Source organism: Notamacropus eugenii, chromosome 2 (genome assembly GCF_028372415.1).
Source record: "Notamacropus eugenii isolate mMacEug1 chromosome 2, mMacEug1.pri_v2, whole genome shotgun sequence".
NCBI classification, from domain to species: domain Eukaryota; kingdom Metazoa; phylum Chordata; class Mammalia; order Diprotodontia; family Macropodidae; genus Notamacropus; species Notamacropus eugenii.
The window spans coordinates 397,297,797-397,321,912 of NC_092873.1; the positions used below are offsets into that span (position 1 = coordinate 397,297,797).

The 24,116-nt window shown below is 36.6% G+C and overlaps 1 protein-coding gene across 11 annotated transcripts in view; it reads left to right on the top strand.

Moving 5' to 3' along the window:
- RYR2 (ryanodine receptor 2) overlaps positions 1–24,116 on the top strand; it is an 826,096-nt gene that overhangs the window by 453,229 nt on the left and 348,751 nt on the right. For 7 of the 11 annotated variants that reach the window (XM_072637850.1, XM_072637853.1, XM_072637851.1 and 4 more), the window contains 3 exons: positions 9,026–9,046; positions 21,602–21,761; positions 23,351–23,498. In XM_072637850.1, the coding sequence (XP_072493951.1) occupies positions 9,026–9,046; positions 21,602–21,761; positions 23,351–23,498 (329 nt within the window). The remainder of the gene's footprint in view (positions 1–9,025; positions 9,047–21,601; positions 21,762–23,350; positions 23,499–24,116) is intronic. The other 4 variants (XM_072637852.1, XM_072637855.1, XM_072637856.1 and 1 more) reach the window with 1 other exon arrangement.

The following is a 24,116-nucleotide window of genomic DNA, read 5'->3' on the forward strand; positions in this document are numbered from 1 at the left end:
GGATAATTTAGTAAAGGAATTTAGAAAAAATGCTAAGGTATGTAGAAAAATAGAAAGACTTAATGATGTCTTGAAAACACAAATAAAATTTCCAGGGGTAATGGTAAGCACCCTGACACACATGGCAGGGGTGGGGGTGGGGGGGCAGGTTGCCACAAGTTCTTAGATCTGCATTCAGAAAAGGAAAGGCAACTTTTGAGGGGTTAACAATCACTTTAATCAAGGACATGTATCATTCCTTTAACCAAGCACATATATCATTTACCTAGTTCAGGAGAGTCTGCACCCTGAACTTTAAAGAAAATACAGAGAAATCAAAGAAATCAACAGACATGACTTCTTCTGCCTGACCATCAACAGATAGATCCAACTGTCTGACTATAATTACCAGAGAGGGAAGTGCCGACATCTGGATTTTCAAAGCCAGATTCTTCTTAGTGGCTTCCCAGAGTCCTCATATGACCAAACAAACACTTCCAGTAAGCCCCAAAGTAAAACCTCAGTTTAGAGTATTTATACCTTTTTTAGAACCAGAGGGCATCACAACCCCTGAGAACCAGTAACCCATTAACAAAAGACTTGGGCCTTCCCACAGATCTTCCTTAATCAAACTCCCCTTAATGGGCAGGTCCATCAATGGGTGGGGAAGATCTTTAATCACATTAAATTAATTAGCATTATAAATACATATACTGTTTCTAGTTAAAGAAACTCTTGTTTCTGTACTTTACTCCTAGTAAAGACTCTTGATTGATAAAGGCAAGATTCAATCAGAGGCACTTGATTATACTAAAAGTAAAACAGCAAAAGATTCTATTTTGCTTGCCATCATAAGAGGAAAGAGAGGATGATCAACAGTGTCCAAAACTGTATTGTAAAGGATCAAGAAATGAGTGAGGGGAGAGGAAGTGAATGTAACAAATATAAACAGTCCATTCCCCTGACTCCTCAGGAATTTGACTTAGAAATGGTGGAGAGATATTGCACGTGGGCTTGAAAGATGTTAATAGTCTATTGAAAGGATATTAAGGATGGGAGAGGCTTTGCTGTGTTTAAAGGCAACAGGCAAGGAATCAGTTGTTGAAGAGAGATTGGTGATAGGTGAGAAGAATTAAGGTGGGAACAATCTGCTGAAGAAGAGAAGGGGCAGAACGTAATATATATGTTGACCTTGGCAAGGAGAAGAATCATCCCTTTATCAGAGACTGAGGTAAATGAGTAGAATATGAGGGATGATGTCAAAAAGTTTAAAAGTGATAGAAAGAAAAGGAGCTTCTGGTGAATTATCTTGTTTTTCTTAAGTAAAGTATAATACAAGATCCTCAGCTGAGAGGGAAGAGATGAGAAGAGATAAGAGATGGGAAGGCTAATTGTAGGGAAGGAGATGGAATGAATTATGTAATGAATGAATGAATGTAAATGAATTACGAATTTTTCAGTTGTAGAACAAGTGGTTAATGGTGATATTAAAAGTATGACCATTTCTATGCACAGGTGACTTCATATAGATGACAAAGTGATGGTAGTTAAGGAGTTTGAGGAATTGAGAAGTTAGAGAATTTGGGTGGACATTGATGTATATGTTGAAGTCTCCTAGTGTAAAGGCAGGAATTAAAATAAAGAATACTGTGAGTCAGAAACTGAATTCCTTAAGAAGGGACAAAGAATGTCTTGAGAAATGGTAGATAATTGCTATTGTGATCTGGATGGGGTGATAAATTTGGTTAGAGTCATCCTCAGAGGAGAAGTTAGTAATAGTGACAGTGGGGAATATGTAGCATCCCAATTCCTCCTCCATGACCAGTGTGTTGGGGGCTACCAGTGTTAGATTACAACCAGTGCTAGAAAGGGTGACCAACGATGAAGTGTTTTTTGGGGAAGCCAAGTCTCTGAGTGCTTGTGTCATGTGTAAAATTTAATGAAAAGGCAAACTGAGGCACAATTCTCTGCACAAGATAACATTTTATTATCAGGGCTGGTAATCTGAGAGTAAGATGGGTCAATGGTTACTTCAGGTTCCAGCCAAAGACAAAGAATTAAAGATGCAACTTCTTTTTATAAGCATAGAAAAAAAATAGAACAGAAAATATATCATTGCTTATGAGATTGGTAGCATCATAGACCTTAAGGAAAGGGGTTTATACACGCTCAGACCACCCACTGTGTCTTGAAGCAATGCTTTTTAATGGATTTATGAGACTCATAAGGTCATTGATAGTGGACAGAAGGAGCAGACTCATAGGTGCCTGGGAATGTGATAAGGCCACCTTTAATTAGCAAAAATGAAACTAAGATAAGAAAAGCAAGAGCAGCTTGAGAATAACACACAAATGCCCTGAAGTTTCTCAGAAACTGAAATTATGTGGGTTAACAGGCATCCTGTGGCACGGAGTGATTTGCAATGGAAGCTGAAGGGACGATTCTCACAGAAGTAGAATATTTTATGAAATGTATTTCTAAACTTTAGCCCAGAGTTCTTTGAACAATGAAGCATACGGCTGCCTTAGTGGTGTAAAGATACAAGACCAGACACCCTGGTATTCATTTGCGATCCCCCAAGCATAGCTAAATTCCTTGAAGCAAAGATAGAACAGTGAATAGCCAGAGAATTTAATCCATTACAGGCTAGCTGAATTCTGAACTAAGTTTGGAGACAGAAAACCATAACTTAAGCAGTTATAGGACAAAATTAATTAACTGTAAATAGAATCAGTAAGAAAATGATACAGGATCAATTTTAATCTTCTCACTTGACTATAAAGACTCGTTCCAAAAGTTTTGTTTGGGACATTTGTGATAGAGGACAGAGGTAAAAATAACTCCTTGTTAATTAAAAAAAAACATGAAAAAATAAAGATCCTAAGAGAAATAGGTCTAAATTCAAGAGGTTTGTTAATTAAAGAACTGGAATTCCAAAGAGCACAAAGAGTGGCAGAAGTGGTACATGGGAATAGCAGGATTGAAGTGAATGGGAATGAGAGAATGGGAAATCAGGGTTGTTGTAGTGGGGTGAGTGGCTTGCTTTTTGAACAGCCAGTCATGGAGATTGTGAATCAAGGAGATCATATGAGTTTGCTCATCTTAGACAAGTCCAGAAAGTATGCTAGGCTGTGCCCATGCTTGGTAGTTTCAGAACATGATGGAAATAGTTCTCTTGATGGCAAGTGAGGAGTAGAATACTCCAAGTCCCAGTTGTGCTTGATTGGGTCTTGCTGTCACATTTGAACATGTCCTGGACAGGGCATTATGGTGTTTAGTGTCTGGTGTGTAGCTAACAGGATCAAAGTGGTGAAATACTCAGAAAATTCACTTAAGGCATTTGTCCTTGTCATGGAGGATGTCAGATGAAGAGGTCAGAAGGAAAAGGGGTTCTCCATGTATGGTTAATTCTGGTTATTCCCGTTTGTGGTTGAAATTGTCTTAATTGCATTCATCTCCAGAACGCTGCAGAGCCTCTTAAGTGAGAGTAACAGTCATTCAGAAGGTTTAGTCTAACTATCTACATAGGAAAAACCAAATGAAAACATTGAGATTATGATATCATTGGATGGAAAATCCACAGAATTGGTCCATCACTGTATGAGTGTGTATAATATGTGATGTACACACACACATACATAAAAAAGAGAGTTCAGTAGGAAAAAGGATTATATTTGAAACCTACATAGAACTTTATTGACCCCACACTTTTCCTTGAAGAAAAATGATTCTTTTAATATCAGGACTTTTCTGATGATTCTTTGAGGCCTAAATCAGGGCAGTTTCTAAGGATTCAAAAGTATGGAACATCCAAAGGATAAAGGAGAAAAAGATGGTTGGCATAATAAATTACAGGAAATATCTAGCAATGGATTATGCATAAAAATGGTATAAAATATATCACCTATGTAGTATATGCTTGAGAAAAGTGGTACCTGATCATGTAGCAAGAGTAAGGGGTAGTAGATAGATACTCCATATACCACATTGGTACCCTTATAATTTCTAGAGAACGAGAGAATCATGACAGTAATAAGGAGGCTAGGCAAAGGGCAGGATTTGGGGATGGGGAGGGAAGATAATGAATTCAATTTCGGAAAAGTTGGGTTTCATTTAGTTTGAGATTTCCCAGGAAGCAAATGGAGATATGAGATTGGAGGGTAGAAGAGAGGTTAGAGCTAGATAAGAATATCTCAGGGTCATCTGCACAGAAATGATAGCTGGTGCTATGGGAGCTGATAGGAGCATCAAGTGGAATATAGAAGAGAAGAGGGCTCAGGGCAGAGCTCTAAGGTGAACTTATTATTAGCAGGTGTGATGTGGATGGAGAGTAAAAGATGGAGAAGGAGCAATAAGAAAGGTAGTAGAACTAGGAGAGGGCTGTGTTATCAAAATTTAAAGAGGAGAATATCAAGGAGAAGAAGGTGTTTGACAATGCCAAAGGCTGCAAAGAACTTCAAAGAGATGAGAATTGAGAAAAGATCTTTAGATTTACAATTGAGATTATTAGTAACTTCAGAGAGAGCAGTTTCAGTTGAATGATTATATCAGAAACCAGATGGCATAGAGTTCAGAAGAGTTAAAGAGGAGGCACTGATTATAGATTCTTTTTAAGAAGTTTTGCTGTGATAGAGAGGGGAAACGTAGGACTTTAGATAAGAAGGAGGGTAGATCAAGTGATCCCAAGTGAACCCAAGAGTTTTTTTGTTTTTTTGTTTTTTGAGGATAGCAGACATGAACATCTTTGTAGACAGGAGGGAAATAGCCACTAGAGAGTGAAAGATTGAAGATCATTAAGAACATGGGGATGATAGTGGGAACAATCTTCCTCAGAAAATGGGGTAGAATGGAATTTCTTGTGAATGCAGAGAGTTTTACCTTGTTAAGGAGAAGGGAAACCTTTTCATGTGACACTGGGTTGAAAGAGGAGATGATATTGGAGTCTTATAAATGATGTGAGATGAGGAAGAGGAAAAAAGAGGGCACTCTCAGCAAATGTTCTAAATTTTTTCAGTAAATTATGAGACAAGATACTCAGCTGAAAGGGGCACCTTATGGAGGGGAAGCCAATGAAGGTTTCAGGAGAAATGAAAAAGTTTGGAAAAGCTAGAGTAGTGAGTGGGGTAGTGAATTGTGGGAGGTATAAAAGGATTGCCTTGCTGCAGTCAGGATCAATTTAAGATTAGTTAACAAATTTGTAGTGGACCTAGTCAGTACAGTTTAGTGCTTTTTCTCCAGTTTCATTCAGTAACACATGAGGAGGAGTGAAGATTGTAGATGCTTGGAGTAATCCAAGGGTGAGCCTTGATAAGGCAACATCTTTGAATAGGATACAGGAAAAGACTTTTATTGCTTTACTACACACAATTTTCTGTGAGACAACAACTCAGCACAATTTTGCATTAGAACTTTGGCAAAAATAACTAACTCTAGATCAGATATAAAACAATCAAGTAGTTCTATCATGAAAAACAAGTAAAGCATGCTGTAATTCATAGACCTTTAAAACTGTTAGTGGTAACAACTGAATCTCAAGTGTATCAGATAGACACGTCAGAACCGAAAAGTTAGTCATGGAAGTTAGTCATGAGAACAACAGTGATACATAGAGTGCATTTAGTTAATACTTTTTTAATTGTGTTGTTTCTGATTATGAAGACAATGGAAATTTCCAGTGATCTACAGACCTCGTGCTATGATTGTATATCCACCATGAGAAGTCTATATTCTAAACTTACCTATGGATATGTTATTTCTCTCTTTTCAAATATAAGCTCTTAGAAGGTAGAGTGTTTAGTTTTTTTTGTATCCTTAGTACTTGGTGTAGTAACTGGTGCCAGGAATATATTTGAAGGATTTTGTTGTTTATGTTATGAACCAGTATTTATTTGCATAAGGTGAGAAAAATCCCTCCACCATGTAGATCTATAAACATAATGAAACTTACAGATTTTTATTGTGGACACTGAGAGATAGTTTCCTTCCCGGAGTCAAATTGGTAGTCAGCCTAGAATGCAAGTTTTCTTGAGTTTTTATCCAGTATGGCATGCTACCTGGAAAATAGTAGGCACTTAAATAAGTTATTATTGAGTGAATGGATATTGACCTGATTCAGGGAAGCTGCTAAATTAGAAATTATGAGGACCTTGAGAGGAAATGATGACTGAATATCAGAGTTTGTAGAAGATAAGGAAAAGAAAGGAAGAGTATGATTCATAGCATAATGCCTGGCACATAGTAGGTACTTTATAAGTGCCTGACTTTATAAGTGACTGACTTTATAAGTGACTGACTGAGTGCTTTTTAGATTTCAGAGGAAGGATTTGTTGAATCTGATGGTCTGAAATTCCCTAGGCAAAGTCAGTCTGATAGGAGGCTCTCAAGAACAAAATTCTTTTGACATAAAGATAAAATAATGAAAGATGAGAAAGAGACAACTATTTAAAAAGACTAAAATGTGGAAGGAATAACTCCACTAAAATTCAATTTGTAAAACTCTGTCAGTCAGTTAAATAGTATTTAAGTGCCTGCAATGTGTCAATCACTGTGCTTAAGCACTGGGGATACAAAGAAGCACTGGGGATACATTATCTCTCAAGGAGATAATGGTCTAATGGAGGAGATAAGATGAGAACAATTTTGAACAAACAAGATAAATGCAAGATAATTTAGGGGTATTCTCAGAGGGAAAGCACTAAGATTAAGGGAGACTAGGAAAGGTTTTCTTGCAGAAGATGGAATTTTAGCTTATATTTCAAGGAAGTCAGAGAAGTTAGGAGGCAGAGATGAAAAAGGAAAGAGTTCTGGGCATGGCAGACATCCAGTGAAAATGCATGGAATAGGCAGATGGAATATATTGTGCTAGGAATAGCAAGGAAGTTAGCATCACTGGTTTTCCGGAGTATATGTTGCCGGAGGAGAGGTGGAATAAGATGTAAGAAAGCTGGGAAGGAGCCTAGTTGTGAAGGGTTTTAAAATCCTGGGAATTTTATGTTTGTAATAGGGACTCCCTGAAGTTTATCAAATAGGGGAATGACATGGTGAAACTTGTGCTGCAGGAAGATCAATTTACTACTACTACTAATAGTGCTTTACAAATATTAACTCATTTTATCCTCACAACAACCTTGAGAGGTAGCTTCTATTATTATCGCCTTTTTACAGATGAAAAAACTCAGGTAGACAAGTTAAGTGACTTGAATAGGGTGACAGAACTACTCAATGTTTGAGGCTAGATTTGAGCTCAGGTCTTCCAAAACCTAGGTCCAGTACTCTTATCCACCTAGCTACTTCTGAAAGCTGGGTGGAGTGTAATTTAGAGGGAATGAGGAGATAAAGAGGCAAAGAGGTCACCTACAGTCTGTTATAATCCTTAGGCATAAGGTGATTATGGCCTACTCCAGGGTTTGTGATAGTGTCAGAGAAGAGAAATATTATATATGAGATGTTAACGAGATTATGAGATTGAGCATGTCTTCTTGTATACTGCTTATATATTTATATACTTCTTATAGAAGTAAATGTTTCCTAAATATGTTTTTGAATTACCAGTAAATCTCATGATTAGATTTAATTACGTATGAAACTTTGTTCCTGGATCTTACTGCAATAGAGATCATTCTGACAATGATTTAGTTTGGTCTTGTGGGTCTTGGAGAGTTCATGCTTAGTTTTACTGAGTTTCCTCAGCCCTTTAGCATCTGGACCTATGACTTTTCAGCACATTTTTTGGTTTTGTTAATATGCAGATGTGCCTGGATAAATCCTTAAAGCTATTCACTTAAAAGAAAATTACTAAATAGGCTACTTGCAGACTTCCAGTGAGCTTGGTACCACTCAAACGTATTTAGGTAGAAACTGTTAGGCTCACAGCACTATGTCAGGGCTACTTTAGAGGAAGTTTTTACAGTAAGGAGAGTTTTGACAGATTATTGACATAGTGAATAGAATGCTTGACATGGACTTAGGAAAACCTTTGTTTGAATTCTGCTTTAAATATTTGCTACCTTATATGATTCTGGCAAATCTTTAACTTCCATTTTTGTAAAATGAGAATAATAGTATTGTTCTGGAGGATCAGAATATATGTAAAGTTCTTTGTAAATATTAAAGCCCTAAATAAATATTAGATATTTATTTATTACTGTTATTATGATTACTGGTATTATTTTGCACTAGAGATTTCTAATTTCCCCTATTCATTTCAAACTTTTTCCCCTTGAAGTTCACATGGCTCTTGAATATAATTATTATTATAGTTATCTTTATATATCTTTATTTTTCTACTATTCTGTAAGCTTCTTGAGGATAGAGACTGCCTTATTTAATACATTTTCCCCTACAGCAACCACCTCCAGTTCTCTGCATATTATAAATATTTAATAAATGTTGAATTGAGTTATATAACAATATATTTTTAATTTCTCCTTACCACTTTGATGGTTAATGAATGGCATACATATACTTTCAGGGAAACACTTTGTTTACCATTGTCTACATACTTTCAGTGAAAATCCAAGCAAGTATCTAGTGTCTATGTACATGCTTACAGTAAAATTCATTTTTAATATTTGTATGTGAACTTATTGGCAAGTTTCTCATTTTTTCAAGGAACTTGATGAGCTGATCTAATAACGGAATTTGTAGCTAACATCTACTAAACTTGGACATAATCATCTTCTGTTATCTTATATTTTTACAATTAAATGACTTTTCAACTTCATTTAACTTTATGTTTGGAGAGAAAAAGGAAAAGATCGTTTCTTTCAATTTTTGGTATTTTGCCCTACTTAGATATCAGCTGTAATTTGCCTTTCACTGCTTGTATGTAGTACCTTTCCCTCTCTTACCTCCCTGAGTTCGCACAGAGTATCTGTTTAGGAGGAGATAGAGTCATATAGGAATGAAGAACTAATTGAATTGGTGCTTCACACAGGGATTCATCAATGAAGCCAAATGCTATCAATTCTTTTCTTTCTTTCTTCCTTTTATTTTTGGTTTTTTATTTTTTTATTTTTATTTTGTGTGTGTGTGTTTATATCTTCAGTAATTTGGAGAGAACAAGCAGGTAAGTTGCAATTTTAAAATGTTCTTTTCCAGGTTTAAAAATATTTTAAAAGGTTAATGGATTTTGATCAATATAGTACTGTTTCCAATATTCTTGTGGCCTGAAAAATATATGATGACATTCTTTTACTGAGTCCAGACACTAGGGAAGAAGTATATAATTATATACTCTTAGGAAAGTACTTTATAGATCATCTGGTCCATTGACTGAGGTTTTATAAATCAAGAAAACCTAGAAGTTAAATGATTTGCCATTCTAAGAGGCCTCCTTTTCTCCTTTTAATTGTGGATTAAAGGGAGAAATAGTTTCAATTTTCCTGAACGATTCGTTACCATTCCTCCTGAAATACTTATTTTTGGTAAAATTGATCTGTTATTCCCTCTATTCAGATATATTCAGAGTAGTGGATTCACTTTAAGAGGTAACAAATTGATTTGAATATCATTATTTTTATGACACTCCACTAAATAGTCAGTTTTGTGTATTTTTCTTGGAAAGGAAATACCCATTTTCCTTTCATTCTCTAAGTGATACATGTTGAAAGGGTAGGACTAAAAGATTATAATTATTATCTAGTTAATCGAGATCAATTTTAGGTTTCAAATTCTCTTTTGTAAAGAGTTGCAATTAAAAGCAGTTGACATTTTTACAAATAACAATAGATAACTGGATTTATGGATTGCTTGATCACAAAGTTAGATGTTGAAGAGGCCCTCTCAATTTTTATGATTAAGTTAAAATATTTAGCCCCAGAGGATGAGAAAGCTTGAATTGTAGTATCAGAAATCCTTGACTGATGCTGTCCATCTTTCTCCCCACTCTTCCCATAGTTTTTCTTTTTATTAAGTTTGCATTACTTAATGTGATATGCTTTCCCCCCTGCTTCTTTAGATGGAGCAGTCCGGTTGAAGAAGGGCACAGACAAGATTCCCTGTGCCAAAATAACCCCCTGACCCAACTGAGATAAGGCAACAATACTGCCTAAAATTCTAGTAGTTATTAATTTTTTTTCTTTTCAGGCATTTCCTTTTAGCATGTGCCTACAAAATATACCAGTTATAGGGGACAATAGATGGATCAGTCACCACATCTTGTTGTTACCTTATTAGATTGATTTGGGGGTAGCTAAGTGGCACAAGTAGAGAGCTGGGTCTGGAGTCAGAAAGACCTAAGTTCAAATATGGTCTCAGATACTTACTAGTTTTGTGACCCTGAGCAAGTCACTTAAGCCTGTTTGCCTCAGTTTCCTCAGCTGTAAAATGAGCAGGAGAAGAAAATGGTAAATCACTCAGTATCTCTCCTGAGAAAATTCCAAGTGGGATCATTAAGAATTGGACATGACTAGAATGACTGAATAACGACAAAAGATTAATTTTATCGCTAAGACAGGTAGCAAAATTCAGGACCTTTGGGAAAAAGCCATTTGAAAACTAACTGCTCGAATGAGCAGCAGTAAGGCTTGTGACTTTACTGGTTTGGGGAATTTCTGGTGAGAAAGTTCCTTCCACCAGTGCCATTTGTTCTGTCTCTGAGGCTGGTAGCCTGTCCACTTAGGTATGTTGCCTTTCATATATTCCAGGTAGCTTCTAAACTCTGGGTATAAAAACCTTTGCCCTTTAGGGGTGTGCATTCTAATTCAGGGTGTTACTTAGAGGAACCTAGTAGCTAAGCTTTTCCAAGACAGGAGTTGTTTTATTTGTTTCTCTGTGTTCCCAGGACTTAGCACTGTGCCTAGAACACAAATAAAATTTTAACCCACTTCCCAGCCTAGTTGGAACCTTTCAGCAGTGCCAAGTTGTACTCACTTAACTGTCAGGCAAGGATCCCAGACAACTGCTTTCTTTTACCAATTTCCTGAACCTACTTTTGCACCATAAGTAGAACATAGGAAGGGTCATTGTCTACCTTCCAACCAGGTGTTGTCCTGCCTCAGGAACTTCTGCATTGCAGACAGGAATTTTTCCATCTTTTGCCTCCCAGAGTCTTCTGCAAGAAAAGGAATGTAACTGGTCTCCTGATCTCCACTTATTCCTGCCAGTAGGGTTCCTTGTTTCAAAATATTGCAGGATGTAACATCTCCATCTAACAAGAGACTCAATCTTAAAGGATGACCTTAAATCGTCCAATCTTGTGCTTCTCTCTATAGAGCACTGTGCGTTTACTCACTTCTCAGTGTTTAGCATATTCTTATCATCTGTATTTTCCCCATTCTCATGATCTTGAACTCAATTCCAGTGTACAAAAATTTGACCCTTATCCTCACATTGACACTCAGTCAGACCTGTGTACCTTAACTGTGGAGGTAGGCTTCCACAGTGTGCCACATCAGATCTTCTTGCCCTTTATACTGTGTCTTTTGGAATGCTTGCTCCATCAATAGCAAACATGCCTTCATCTTAAATTACTTTCTTTTTCATTCCTCTCGTCTAACCCTCATTGAGACATGATATCTTCCTAACAAAACCTCTTCCCTTCCAGTTCTGGCTACATTGTTTCTCATATATTATGCCTCCTGTCTTCTCTCCATCAGTTCCCAAATAAGTAGTCATGGCTATGACAGTCAGAATACTTGGGCTGTCCTTTGACCACCTTCACTAAACAATTTTGTTCTTTGAGATTTGTCCAATGCAAACTGACCACCCAATCCTATCGTGGTAGCTATTATCTTTAGACCCTAAAGACCCTTCCTACTCAGTGAGTTGTGCCTAGCTCACAAATCTTTCTCTACCCCCTATCTCTTGCATTCATACTTGGGAGACTTCATACACAGTCATAGCCCTCAAGCTTCTTAAGTGCCCAGTTCCTTAGTCTATTAAATTCCCATGATGTGCTGCTCTGATGTACTTCAGATAGTCATACATTTGATTATACTATCACCCATTGTGTTCTACTACCAATGCCAGAACTCTGAAATTCCTTTATCTGAAAATAATCTTTTCATCTTTGCAGCTTTACCTTATTAGTCCTTCATATGACTTCCTTTCCTTCTACCCCTCAGTTTTTTCCCAGACTATCATCCCTGTACTGGATACATTCACCTCTCCTATCTTGACTTCTTGATGAACCAGCTCAACTCTAACTTGGCCTCCATCATTGTTTCCTCTACAACCCTTGTTCTGTTGTCTATCATGCTTTGTTGGTCCTCATACTTTGATTATTTCTGCTATGTGCTCATTTGCTCTAGTTTACATGAAACTCTTTGGAAAAAACCTTGTGATTTGGTCCACTGCAAATTTATGTTACACAATCTCATCTAGACCCTCTATATAGTAAGACTTCTAAATCTTCTCATCTGTCATGAGTCCTCCAGCTTTCTCTTTCCTTCAGTCTCTCACTCACAAACCTTATCTCACAGTTCACTGAAAAACTGACACCATACACAGAGAACTCCCTCTTCTCTCCTCCTCATTTTACCTCACTCTGATATCTCCTCTTTTGCATCCTCTTTCACTCCAGTCTCAGATAAAATGGTGACTTTTCCACTAGCAAAGGAAGAGGCACACAATCACTATCTTACCCTTTCCCAACTTCTCCAGCAAAGGGCCACACTATCATCCCCATTCTCTTTTGTCTCTGTATACTAATTACTTCCTTTTGCCTATAAACATGCCCATCATTGCTTTATCCTTATAAAACTCTCAGCTGGTCTGGCCATTCCCAGATAGGTATTATGCTATGTCTCTCCTCTTGTTTGTGGCTAAACTCCTTTAGAAAGCTATCTCATGTAGGTGCCTCTTCTTTCTTTCCTCTCATTCTCATTCCCTCTTCAGTATGGCTTTGTACTTCATCATTCACCTGAAATCAGACTCTCCACAGTTACCAGTGGTCTATTAATGGATAAATCTAATGATCTTTTCTCAGTCCTGAGACTGTATCAGTAAGCACCCCAACATACACAGGGGAGCCTGCTATCACAGGTTCTTAGATCTGCATTCATAAGAAGAAAGCAACTTTCAAGGGATTAACAATCACTTTAATGAAGCACATGTAACATTCCTTTAACCAAACACATATATCATTCACCTAGTTCAGGGGAGTCAACACCCTGAACTTCAAAGAAAATACAGAGAAATCAAAAAATCAATAGACAGTTTCCACAGCATGAATTCAACAGACAGGTCCAACTGTCTGACCATAATTACCAGAGAGGGAAGCACTGATATCTGGGTTTTCAAAGTTGGGGGGCTCCTTTAGTGGCTTCCCAGAGTCCTTATCTGGCCAAACAAACACTTCCAGTCAGCAAGCCCCAAAGTAAAACCTCACCTCAGAGTATTTATATCTTTTTTAGAGCCAGAGGACATCACAACTCTTGAGAACTGGTGCCTTATTAACACAAAGCTTGGGCCTTCCCACAAATCTTCCTTAATCGAACTCCCCTTAATGGGCAGGCCCATTAATGGGCGGGGAAGATCTTTAATCATATTAAAATAATTAACAGTACAAATACATTTACTGTTTCTAGTTAAAGAAACTCTTGTTTCTGTACTTTACTTCTAGTAAAGACTCTTGATTGATAAAGGCAAGATTCAGTCAGAGGCACTTGATTATACCAAAAACAAAAACAAAAACAAAAAACAACGCAGCAAAAGATCCTATTTATTTTGCTTGCCATCACAGACTTCTTGACCTCATCTGTACTGATCACCTCCTCTTTCAGGATACTCTCTCCTTTCTAGATTTTCCTAATATTGCTTTCTCCTAGATCTCTTTTATGTATCTATTGGATGTGCTTATAGGCATCTCAAACTTGGTATGTCCAAAATAGGACTCATTATCTTTCCCCAAAAACCTTTCCCTCCTCAGGGGCAACCAGGTGGTGCAGTGGATAGAACACCAGTGCAGGAATCAGGAGGATCTGAGTTCAAATCTCACCTCAGACACTTGACACTCACTAGCTGTGTGACCTTGGGCAAGACACTTAACCACAATTGCCTCATCCTGGGACATCTCCAGTCATCCTGATGAATATCTGCTCATTGGATTCAGATGGCTCTGGAGGAGAAGTGAGACTGGTGACCTTGCACAGCCCTCCCTCACTCAAAGTCAAGTGCAACTCATGTCATTATTTCTCTGATGGCATGGTTTTCTTTGGCAATGAAGGACGAACACACAAACCCTCCTCAAAACTTCTCTATTAAAATCAAGGGCACAGTAATTCTCCTAGTCACCAAGATTTGAAACCTTAGTGTTATCTCTTACTCCTCACTTTCATCCCATGTATCCTATCCATTACCAAATCTTATTTCTATCTTCACAACATCTTTTGTATAAATTGGCTTCTATCTACTTATGTAGCTACAACCCTAATTCGAGCCCTCATTGCCTTTCACTGGGGCTACTATGATACTCTTCTAATTGGTCTCCCTGCCTAACGTCTCTCCTTCCTCCAAGCCATCTTCTAATCAGCTTCCAGGGTGATTTTCCAAAAGTAGAACTGACCACATCACCCCCTACTCAAGGAACTCCAGAGGCTCCCTATTACCTCAAGGAACAAATATAATATTTAAAGTTCTTCATAACTTGATTATTTTTCCTACTTTATAAGCCATAGCAATAACAACAACAACTATCATTTATATAGCGCTTCAAGATTTGCAAAGTGTTTTACATGTGTTAGCATTTGCTTCAAACATCAACCATGTGAAATAGATGATATTATCTTCATTTTACTGATGAGAAAACTGAGGCTGAGTGAAATTAAGTTACTTGCATAGGGTCATATAGCTAGGGATTGTTTGGATTCACACTCAGGTCTTCTGACTCTTAAGTTGAAAATTCTATTCAATATGCCACCTATATGTCCTCTTATAGCTTGCACATATTCTCTAATCCAGCTATCCTGCTTTTTTGCAGTTCCTTGAATAATACATTTCTTGTCCTCTCTCCTGGATAGCTTTCCCCTAAGCCTGGAAGACTTTTCTTCATCACCTCTGCCTCTTAGTTTCCTGGCTTCCTTCAATACTTCTTTTCTGGAAAGGGGGGGGTGTAATAAATCCCTTTATAACCTGCACCCAACCTGTCTTTTCTGTCTCATTCCTTTCCTGAATTCTGTGATACAGTTAATCTAGATTTACTCTTCCTTATTCTTACAGTTCCTTAATGTCTTGTCTCCCTATCTGCAGTGGCTGTTACTCAGCCTTGATATTCTCTTCACTTTCACTTCTACCTCTTACTATTCCAAGCTCCTTTCAAAATTTAGCTAAAATCCTGGAGGAGGCCTTTTCCAGTTCCCTCCAACTGCTAATGGATTTCCCTTTTATATCTCTTGTATGTACCTTGATATTTATATAGTCTCCCCATGAGAATTTATGATCCTTGAGAGCAGAGACTTTCTGTTTACTTTGATTTTCTTTGTATCCCCAGTGCTTAACACAGTCCCTTGCACACAGTAAGGTTTAGTAAGTACTGCTTGATTAAGTGAGTGAATTTTTTATTTTATTCTGGGAAACCATAGAGAGGCTGAATTGAACAATAGGGTAGTTGATTGACATATCTTTTCCCAGGCAAGGCGGTGTTGATTTGATTAAGTCTGTCAGAGAAAGAAGTCCAAAGGTTGTGTGTGTGGGAGTAAATAATGATGGGAATAAAGAATCATTTTATTTTCCCAGTACATTCATACTTGGTAAAAATGCCAGACAAATTTCTCTGTTTTCTTGTTTTTTGTTTGTTTGTTTTTGCCTACAACTGAAATAGTTGTATACTTAGCCTTGTTTCATATCTTCTCAGGTCTATTTGAAATCAAGAAAAAACCCCCAACAAACTACCTTTTCCTCAACTACTACTTTTCCTGAAATGGAAGTTCTCTCTTTCTCTCTCTCTCTCTCTCTCTCTCTCTCTCTTTCTCTCTCTCTCTTTCTCTTTCCCCCTCTCTCCTAAACTTCCTTAGAAGCAGTCATCTTCTTATGCCATTAACCTTCTACTTTGTGGTATTAGTGACCATGCGCTGCACTTCTACATTGTACATTTGGTGAAGATAGAGACTGTCTTAATCTTCTTTGTGTCTGTACAGGAGCTAACACTGTGCCATGTAAACAGTGATCACTTAAATATTTGTTGATTTTTTTGAATGAATGAAAAAAATCTTAGACTAGATGTTAACTTACTCAATTTATTTATTTTTTTTCATATACCAACCATTGACATATGAGATTCTCAATGAGGGAATACTTTCTGTCATTACTATTCCTATACAGGACATCTCATCTCCCATCTCTGAGCCTTTCCCTTGGTTTCTTCCCATGGCCAGAAGGCCCTTCTACATATTAATCTTTTAGAGTCCCTAGATGCCTTCAAGAATCAGCTCATGCACTAGCTTTATAAAGATAAATTTTTATTGATAATCTTTAAGCATAATCTTACATATGAAGCTTTTCCTTTCCCCCTCCCAGTTGCTCTTACCTTTCCTTCCACCAATTTATGTTGTATCTGTTTTATATACCACCTTTATATGTACCTGTAACTTGGGAGCAAGGGCTAGTTTACTTAATTTGTATCCTCAGTACCTTTCATGGTTCGTAAAACCTAGTTGTTGTTTATCCTTCGTTTTTGAAGAGGACTCATGACACCATGGATAATGTCTTAACTTGAGGGTGCATTGGATTTAAGTGAGGCAGAATTGCACAAAAGTTTTCAGCATCACTCTCTCTTCCTGAGTCATCAAAGTCCAGTGTCAAGACTGTGGATGACCTTGGTGTCTAAGTGCTCCCATATCACCTGCATCAACTGTCTTCATGACCATTGAAAGAAATTGTTCTCATCTGCCCATTCTGCCAGAGGAGTTGTCACATGCTTGGGGTAGACATTCCCTTAATTGTTACCCTCAGCCTGGTTTAGCCTGTCTGCCAAGTCAGTTTACTGAAAAGTGGCCACTGCACATGCTTTACCTTCTTGGAATGCATAGATGAGAGTTGGGTGAAGGTGGGCACTATAGGTGAATAAGCAGCCCTGAAAAGGGCTTGGCAAACCCTCATACCAGAAATTCTCATTATCCCTGAACACTCCGCCCCTAAAACCTAGGAGGTCCTTAATAAATTCAACTTGTTTTCTTAAAGAGATTTTTTTTTTTTTAATAGCACTGAGAGCTTATTTGAGTTGGTTAGGATCATACAGCCAGTATATTTCAGAAGGTGATCCTGAAGCCAGGTCTTCCTTGCTCAGAGGCCTCATTAGTCAAACATAATAAAATTCTGGTAAGGAGCACAACAGATCTTATCTAAAAATTGAACTTATGAATGCAAATTAAAATTGCATAAGCAATAACTTTTAGAATGGCTAGATAAAATCCATAATTTAACCAAAATAATTTTAATATTTTCCCCAATTATATATTAAATGTATTTTAAACATTTTTTAAAGTTCAGAGTTCCAAATTCTATCCCTTCCTCCCCTCTTCAAAATAGTTTTATGACATTTTAGAGTACAATTATTATGTTTATGAGTTTGGGATAAAATTTTTGAAGTTTTTTTTTGTCAGATTGGAATTAAGTACTATTAAAGTATAGGCATTCTGCTTTTGTCTTTCCTTTCTCTCATCATCATCATCCTTTTTCACTTTAATACCATTTGTACTCTGTAAAATAGTGAAGTGGGGTTTTGTTTTATCATAACCTGAGTTTAAAGCCTAGCCTGAAGTATTTTGTCTGTAAGTATGCATATAGAAGGAAAAACCTAATTAATGAAGAGATTGCTAACAGAAGCTCCCTTTTCTCCTAGAATTGGTACAAGAACTTTGGGAGAGAAGAGATTCTCTTGCTACACTTCCGAAGCTTATCATAAAGAAAGTCTAGAACTTGATATTTCTTCTCTAAGACAAAATGCTCTTGTACCAATCACACCTACTGTAGTCAACCTCTGTTAGCATTTTCTCCAACAATTAGGATTCTCCTACATATACAGTTGCAGGTAATGTTGCCCACCTTGCCTTGATCCTGAGTTATGTTACCTTTGAGTATATTTGTTGTTTACTTGTAGGTACATTTAATGTTTACAGAATTTAAGCGTAAAGTCATTTCTAATATGATCCCAATTTTTTTCCTTTGTAGGGAAAATGTGAGAAATGAAAATTGAATATATTTGAAGTTGCAGGAAGTGTAAAATTTTAAGAATAGTGAAAAAATAGAGGTAGATAATTTAAATGAATTTAGATCTGGTATATGTGATTGTGATTGGTTTGTCTGATTTGGCATATAGTCCCAACACTGAATGTGTTGGATAAGCCATGAGTGTGTTTGTCCTTTGTTGCCAAAGAAGATCATGCCATCAGAGGAATAATGGCATAACTTGCACTTGACTTTGTTTTGAGTGAGGGAGGGCTGTGCAGGTCACCAGCCTCACTTCTCCTCCAGAGCCATCTGAATGCAGTGACCAGATATTCATCAGGATGACTGGAGATGATCCAGGATGAGGCAATTGGGGTTAAGTGACTTGCCCAAGGTCACACAGCTAGTGAGTGTCAAGTGTCTGAGATGGGATTTGAACTCAGGTCCTCCTGACTTCTGCACTGGTGCTCTATCCACTGTACCACCTAGCTGCCCCTAGGCCATGAGTGGGGATTGATTGAAAGAATTTGTCAGGGTTGTGCTAAAACTATTTTTTTTTTTTGTGGTGAAACCCTTGTTTGGTAAAACCATTACAGAAAGGCAATGGCATTTTCCACTCCACCTGTGTGTAGAATTTGCTGTCTCTAACCTTAGTATGAAGAATGATACAATATTATAGAAAATTAAGTTAAAAGGTCCACTCTGAAAAATCCTTGGAATCTTCTGATTATTGTATGACTTGATTATATTTGGAGCATATTCACATCTAACAAGAACTTTATAATGCTTATATTGTAAAACATTGAGTGGATTGGACTTGGGTGGGTATGTAGGAGAAACAGTGTGTGAATGAGAAGAGAAAATAGATGAATATTTTAACTGCTTTTATAAACAGAAATGATGAGTAATAATGACATTGAAATGAGCAATGGAAATTAGATTGTTATTGAACTGTACAATTTCAGAATACACTTCAGAAGTCATCTCCTCCTAATTAATGAGTTAGAATCTCCTCTAAAACTTCCCAGAAAATTGGTCATCTGATCCCTTCCTCATCTTTTGTGCAGTGAACTCACTACCCCCTTAAAATAGCTCAATCACACTTTTGGAAAGCAGGAAGATTTCCTTATATCAAACTTAATCTGCCTATCTGTAGCTTCTGTTAATTGTGCCTAGTGCTACCCTTTGGGATCAAATAAAATAAGACTAACACTTTCTTATTCATAGTTGCCTTTCATATATTGGAAGACTGCTCTTCTGTGTCAGTCCCTCTCAAGGCTAAACAACTCCAGTTTATTTGCCCTCTCTGGTCAGTCCTTTTTGAGTAGGTGGTATCAAATATAAACTTCTCTTTTTAACTCTTTTCAACGCTTCATAGCCAAACACAATCCTGTTTAACAATCTTCTTTCTCTTTACCTTCCTCCACACTTTGTGATTTAGTCACACTGGCTCACTTGCAGTTCCTCTAACACTACACTCTGTCTTCTGTCTCTGACTTTACTGACTTTATCCCATTCCCATATCGCTCTGCCCCCTCACATCTGCCTCTTAGTTTCCCTGGATTCCTTCAAGGCTCAGTTCAAGTCCTCTGTTATGTAGGAGGCCCTTGTTAGGTATCTCACTCCCAGGTACTTGTCCTTCTACTCTAATTTCTTGTATGTTCCTAGTTATTTTGATATTATCTCCTTCATTAGAAGAAAAACTCCCTACTCCCTGACAGTAAGAACTATTTTAACAATTGTTTTAATTTCTTTGTATCCTGTGGGTTTAGCACAGTGCCTGTCCATATTAGCAAGTACTTAATCAGTGTTCATTGACTGACTTACTGGTTTCTAATCAGTTCCTCACCCTGGCTTTTCACCTCTGGATGGGTTCCAGCTTTTTGATTGGAAAAAAAAATCCATACTAAAACTTCCCTAGAGCTTATAGTTGAGAAGGGGTTATTCTTATAACATAAGGGCAAAGTCTATTTTCATTTAAAAATCTAAGAAAATCAGGTTAGATGAAGTAGTTGGGTTTATCTGACATTCTATCTGATAGTTTCCTCTTCATTTATCAAGATATTGAATATTTTGGAATACCTACTCTCATTATGATATTGTGATAATAATTTAAAGTGGAAAAGTAGGCTGAATGTTCTCTTTGAAAATAAACAGTAGTTTTAAAATGAAATCAAGATTGAACTTGATGGTTATAAAAATGAAGTTTGTATTTCAAATTAAAGGTAGAAATATTTGTTCCAGGGTAAATAATACCACTTTTCTCCTTGAAGGTATATTAGACTTTTTTAATCTTGGTTTTATATCAAAACTAAAAGGTTAAGATGTTAACTATTTGAATTTCCTTTCTCTTGCATTACCATCTATGAGTCTCTATAGTCAGTCATTCAGGTAGATATTTGGTCAGTGAATATGTTTAATATGTACAAGGTGCAATGCTAAATGATGGGAATATAAAGGAAGATAAAAACATGATCCCTGCCCTCAAGGGGTCACATTCAATTAGGGATGAACATACAAGTAACTATAATAGCAAGATGGATAGATAGAGAGATAGATAGACAGTAAGTGGAAAAATAATTTCAGTGAGAAGGCACTCAAAGGGTAAAGGAAAGGCAAGGAAGGATTTTCCTACTGAAGTTAGTATTTAACCTGAGTCTTGGAGGAAGCAGGAGACAATGATTGGGAGGGGACAACTTTCCAGGTGAGAGACAGACAGTGAAAAGGCATAAAGTTGGAATGGGAATGTGTGGTGTGAGCAAAGAGGCCAGTGTCGCTGGGTAGTCAAGTACACAGAGTTGGGGAATAAAATGTAAGAAAATTAGAAAGGCTAGGAAGCTACCAGGTTGGAAAAGGCTTCAAATGCCAAGTAAAGGATTTTGTGTTTGATCTTGGAGGTAACAGGGAGAAAATTTTTTTTTTTCTTTTTATGTATATTGAGAAAAAAGAGATTAGGAAAATGAAGTATAACATGGTCAGACTCATGTCTTAGAAACATCACTTAGTCTGATCATGATTAATTTAGTCTGTTTTGTAGACTATAACTCATATTTGACACTGAGTATATTAATATAATTGAAGTCAACTTGTTATAAGGCAATGTTTCTAATTATGAAAGGGTTGTCAATAGTGATGTTTCATCATGATGGCTATATGACTTATACAACATAGCAGTTTTTGCTGCTTTTGGTAAAGAATGCTCCAGTAGAGCCTATGTCCTTATTTGAAAGTACATAATGAGGCACTAGGCATTGTAATAATGAATTACTGGTCTACTGACTCACCACGCCATTTACTAGGCATCTGCAAAATGGGGATAACAGTAATTGCACCGAAATTAAAAAGAACAAGCTTGTCCTCAAAGCAGAATTGTAAGAGAATACTTTCCCTTCCTTCTTTGTGGAGGTTAGGCCAGGTGGGGAAAGGCCAATGGTGTTTAAATATAATTTGTTATTGTTTGGGATTTTATACCTTGCATTTTCAAAATGGCCAATTAAACGATGTTTTGCTTTTTCAGTTATCAGTTAACAAGTGGTTACAAGCCTGCTCCAATGGATTTGAGCTTTATAAAACTCACCCCCTCCCAAGAAGCAATGGTAGACAAGTTGGCTGAAAATGCTCACAACGTATGGGCCCGAGATCGCATCAGGCAAGGTTGGACTTATGGCATCCAACAGGTATATGAGAGCTCCCACCAATTTAGGCTTGTAATTTGAGGTATTAGGAATAATTTCCTTTTTTGAGGGATTTAGAGGAGATGTAATCATAGCACCATAGAATTTTTAGAACTAAACTGGACCTTAGACATAGTCTGGCTTCACTTCCATTTTATAGATGAGGTTAGATGACGTTCTCAGTTAATTGCTAGCTGATAGTAAAGTCAAGACCAGATGATTAGAACACCCACACCTTCTCTAATGATAAAGGTGGCATGATTTAGTAGATAAAGAACTGGCCTCAAAGCCAGGAAGATCTTGGCTCATTTCCTTTGATACAGAGAGGCTGTGTGACTCTTAACTACTTCTAATTCTGCACCAGTGGTGTCAAACTCAATAGAAATGAAGGGTCATAAAACCATATATAGTAGGCCTGCACAACATATGATCCACAAGTCTCTTGCAGCCTGCCAAAGCATTTTGGGCAGCCTACAGAAAAATATAGGTTTACCACTGTGTACTCTTCTGTTTGTCACGAGCTCCTTGGCAACCAATCATTAACAGTCTGTCTCTAGTCTGACCTGTCTTTAACCTGAAGTTTACAAGTTATACAGGTCTGATATATAGCAATCCCTGCAACTGCATATTGAATTAAAATATGTGTGTGTGTATGTTAGCATTATCTATTTTCTATTGAATACATATTTATTTTGTTAAATATGTAAATATTAAATATTTCCTAAATATTTTTTAATTGGGCTCAGGTAGCTCTTGGGAGTGTTATGAGCCATATATTTGACTATTTACTATGAGATCCCTATACTAATTAAATCATAGGACTAGTCCCTGTTGCTAATGAAATTTGGTAATTTCTCACATGCAAAATAGAATTCCATCAAAAAAAACTGGTATCAAAAGACAAACATGATTTCCAGTGAACTTTCCAAACCTGAGCTATCTTTCCTGAGAATTGATGAATTCTCTGCATGGATATATCTTTTAATTCTTTTTTTTTTCTTGACTTCCATAATCAAACATACATTATTCTTCTGATAGAATGTAATGAGATGATCATTTTGTAATTAGTTTCCTAATAATGCAGAAAACTTAAAACTAGTTGTTGAAATTTTATTTTACAAAAATTCAATTTAATATCAATAAACTCAGTATAATAGCTTTTAAAATATTTTTGAAGTTGAAATTGCTTCACTTTCTCAGACAGCCTTGGCTTGCACATAACCTGAAGATTATTGAAGTAATCAATACTTATTTGCCAGTTCTTCTTGTAAAGATTTGTCAGTGATATGTACAACTAAATTATGTGTTCTCTGAATTGGTTTCTTGCCTTGTTACAATGGCAGATGATTTCAAAATCAAGTGAGTTTGTTAAACTATATAAAGTTTTTATTCTACATTTTACCTTGATTTCATATAAAGAATTAATTTTAATTCAGTACACTAACTCATTTGATTAATATATTTTTCGTGTGTTTGTGATTCCTGTGAGATAGGGATGGGATCATTTTTTTCTCTCAGAGTCCTTGTATTTGATATACTCATCAGCCAAAGGCTATAGTAGTTTGATGATTTCTGTACCTTTTCTTCTCTAGGACGTAAAGAACCGAAGAAACCCTCGCTTAGTTCCTTATGCTCTTCTAGATGACCGTACCAAGAAATCAAATAAAGATAGCCTCAGGGAGGCTGTCCGTACACTTTTGGGTTATGGTTACAACCTAGAAGCTCCTGATCAAGATCATGGTAATTCTCTTTTTTTGTTTACCAGAAGTCACACATGAAAGCAGGAGGAAAAGTCAAAGCTACAAATGTGATATAATTATTTCACCTGAAACATAGGTATAAATATAACCTACAGGGATGTAGTCTTTTGAGTAATCCCCTCTGTATGTTTTATATATTTACTGTTAGTGCTAGGGTTAGCATTTAGTGATCTGTATTTTTGATTTGCATTTCAAAGTAAAAATCACTTCTACAATATTTTATCCTTAGGAAAGTGTATAATTATTTTAGGAAATTAATATTATTTTAAATTTTGCTTATAAAATTACATTTTATTTATACATTGCCTTTCACCAAGTAATTTCAAATAATTAAATCCTTAATCCTGACATCCAGATTGAGCAAATAGTAAATATTAATACTCTTATTTTACAGTTAAGTGAAGGTCAAAGAACTCTTTCTAATATCTTCTGTACTCCTCTTTTATACATTCATTTGTTTCCACTCTCTACTTTGCTTTTTGATAAATAATTTTCTTTCGAATTCCTCAAAATTACTTCCCTTGGAAATCCTAATAGAATATTGATTCTGTTACTGTGCATAGGAACAAAGAGCTTGGTCCTTAGAGTAAGGTAGGTA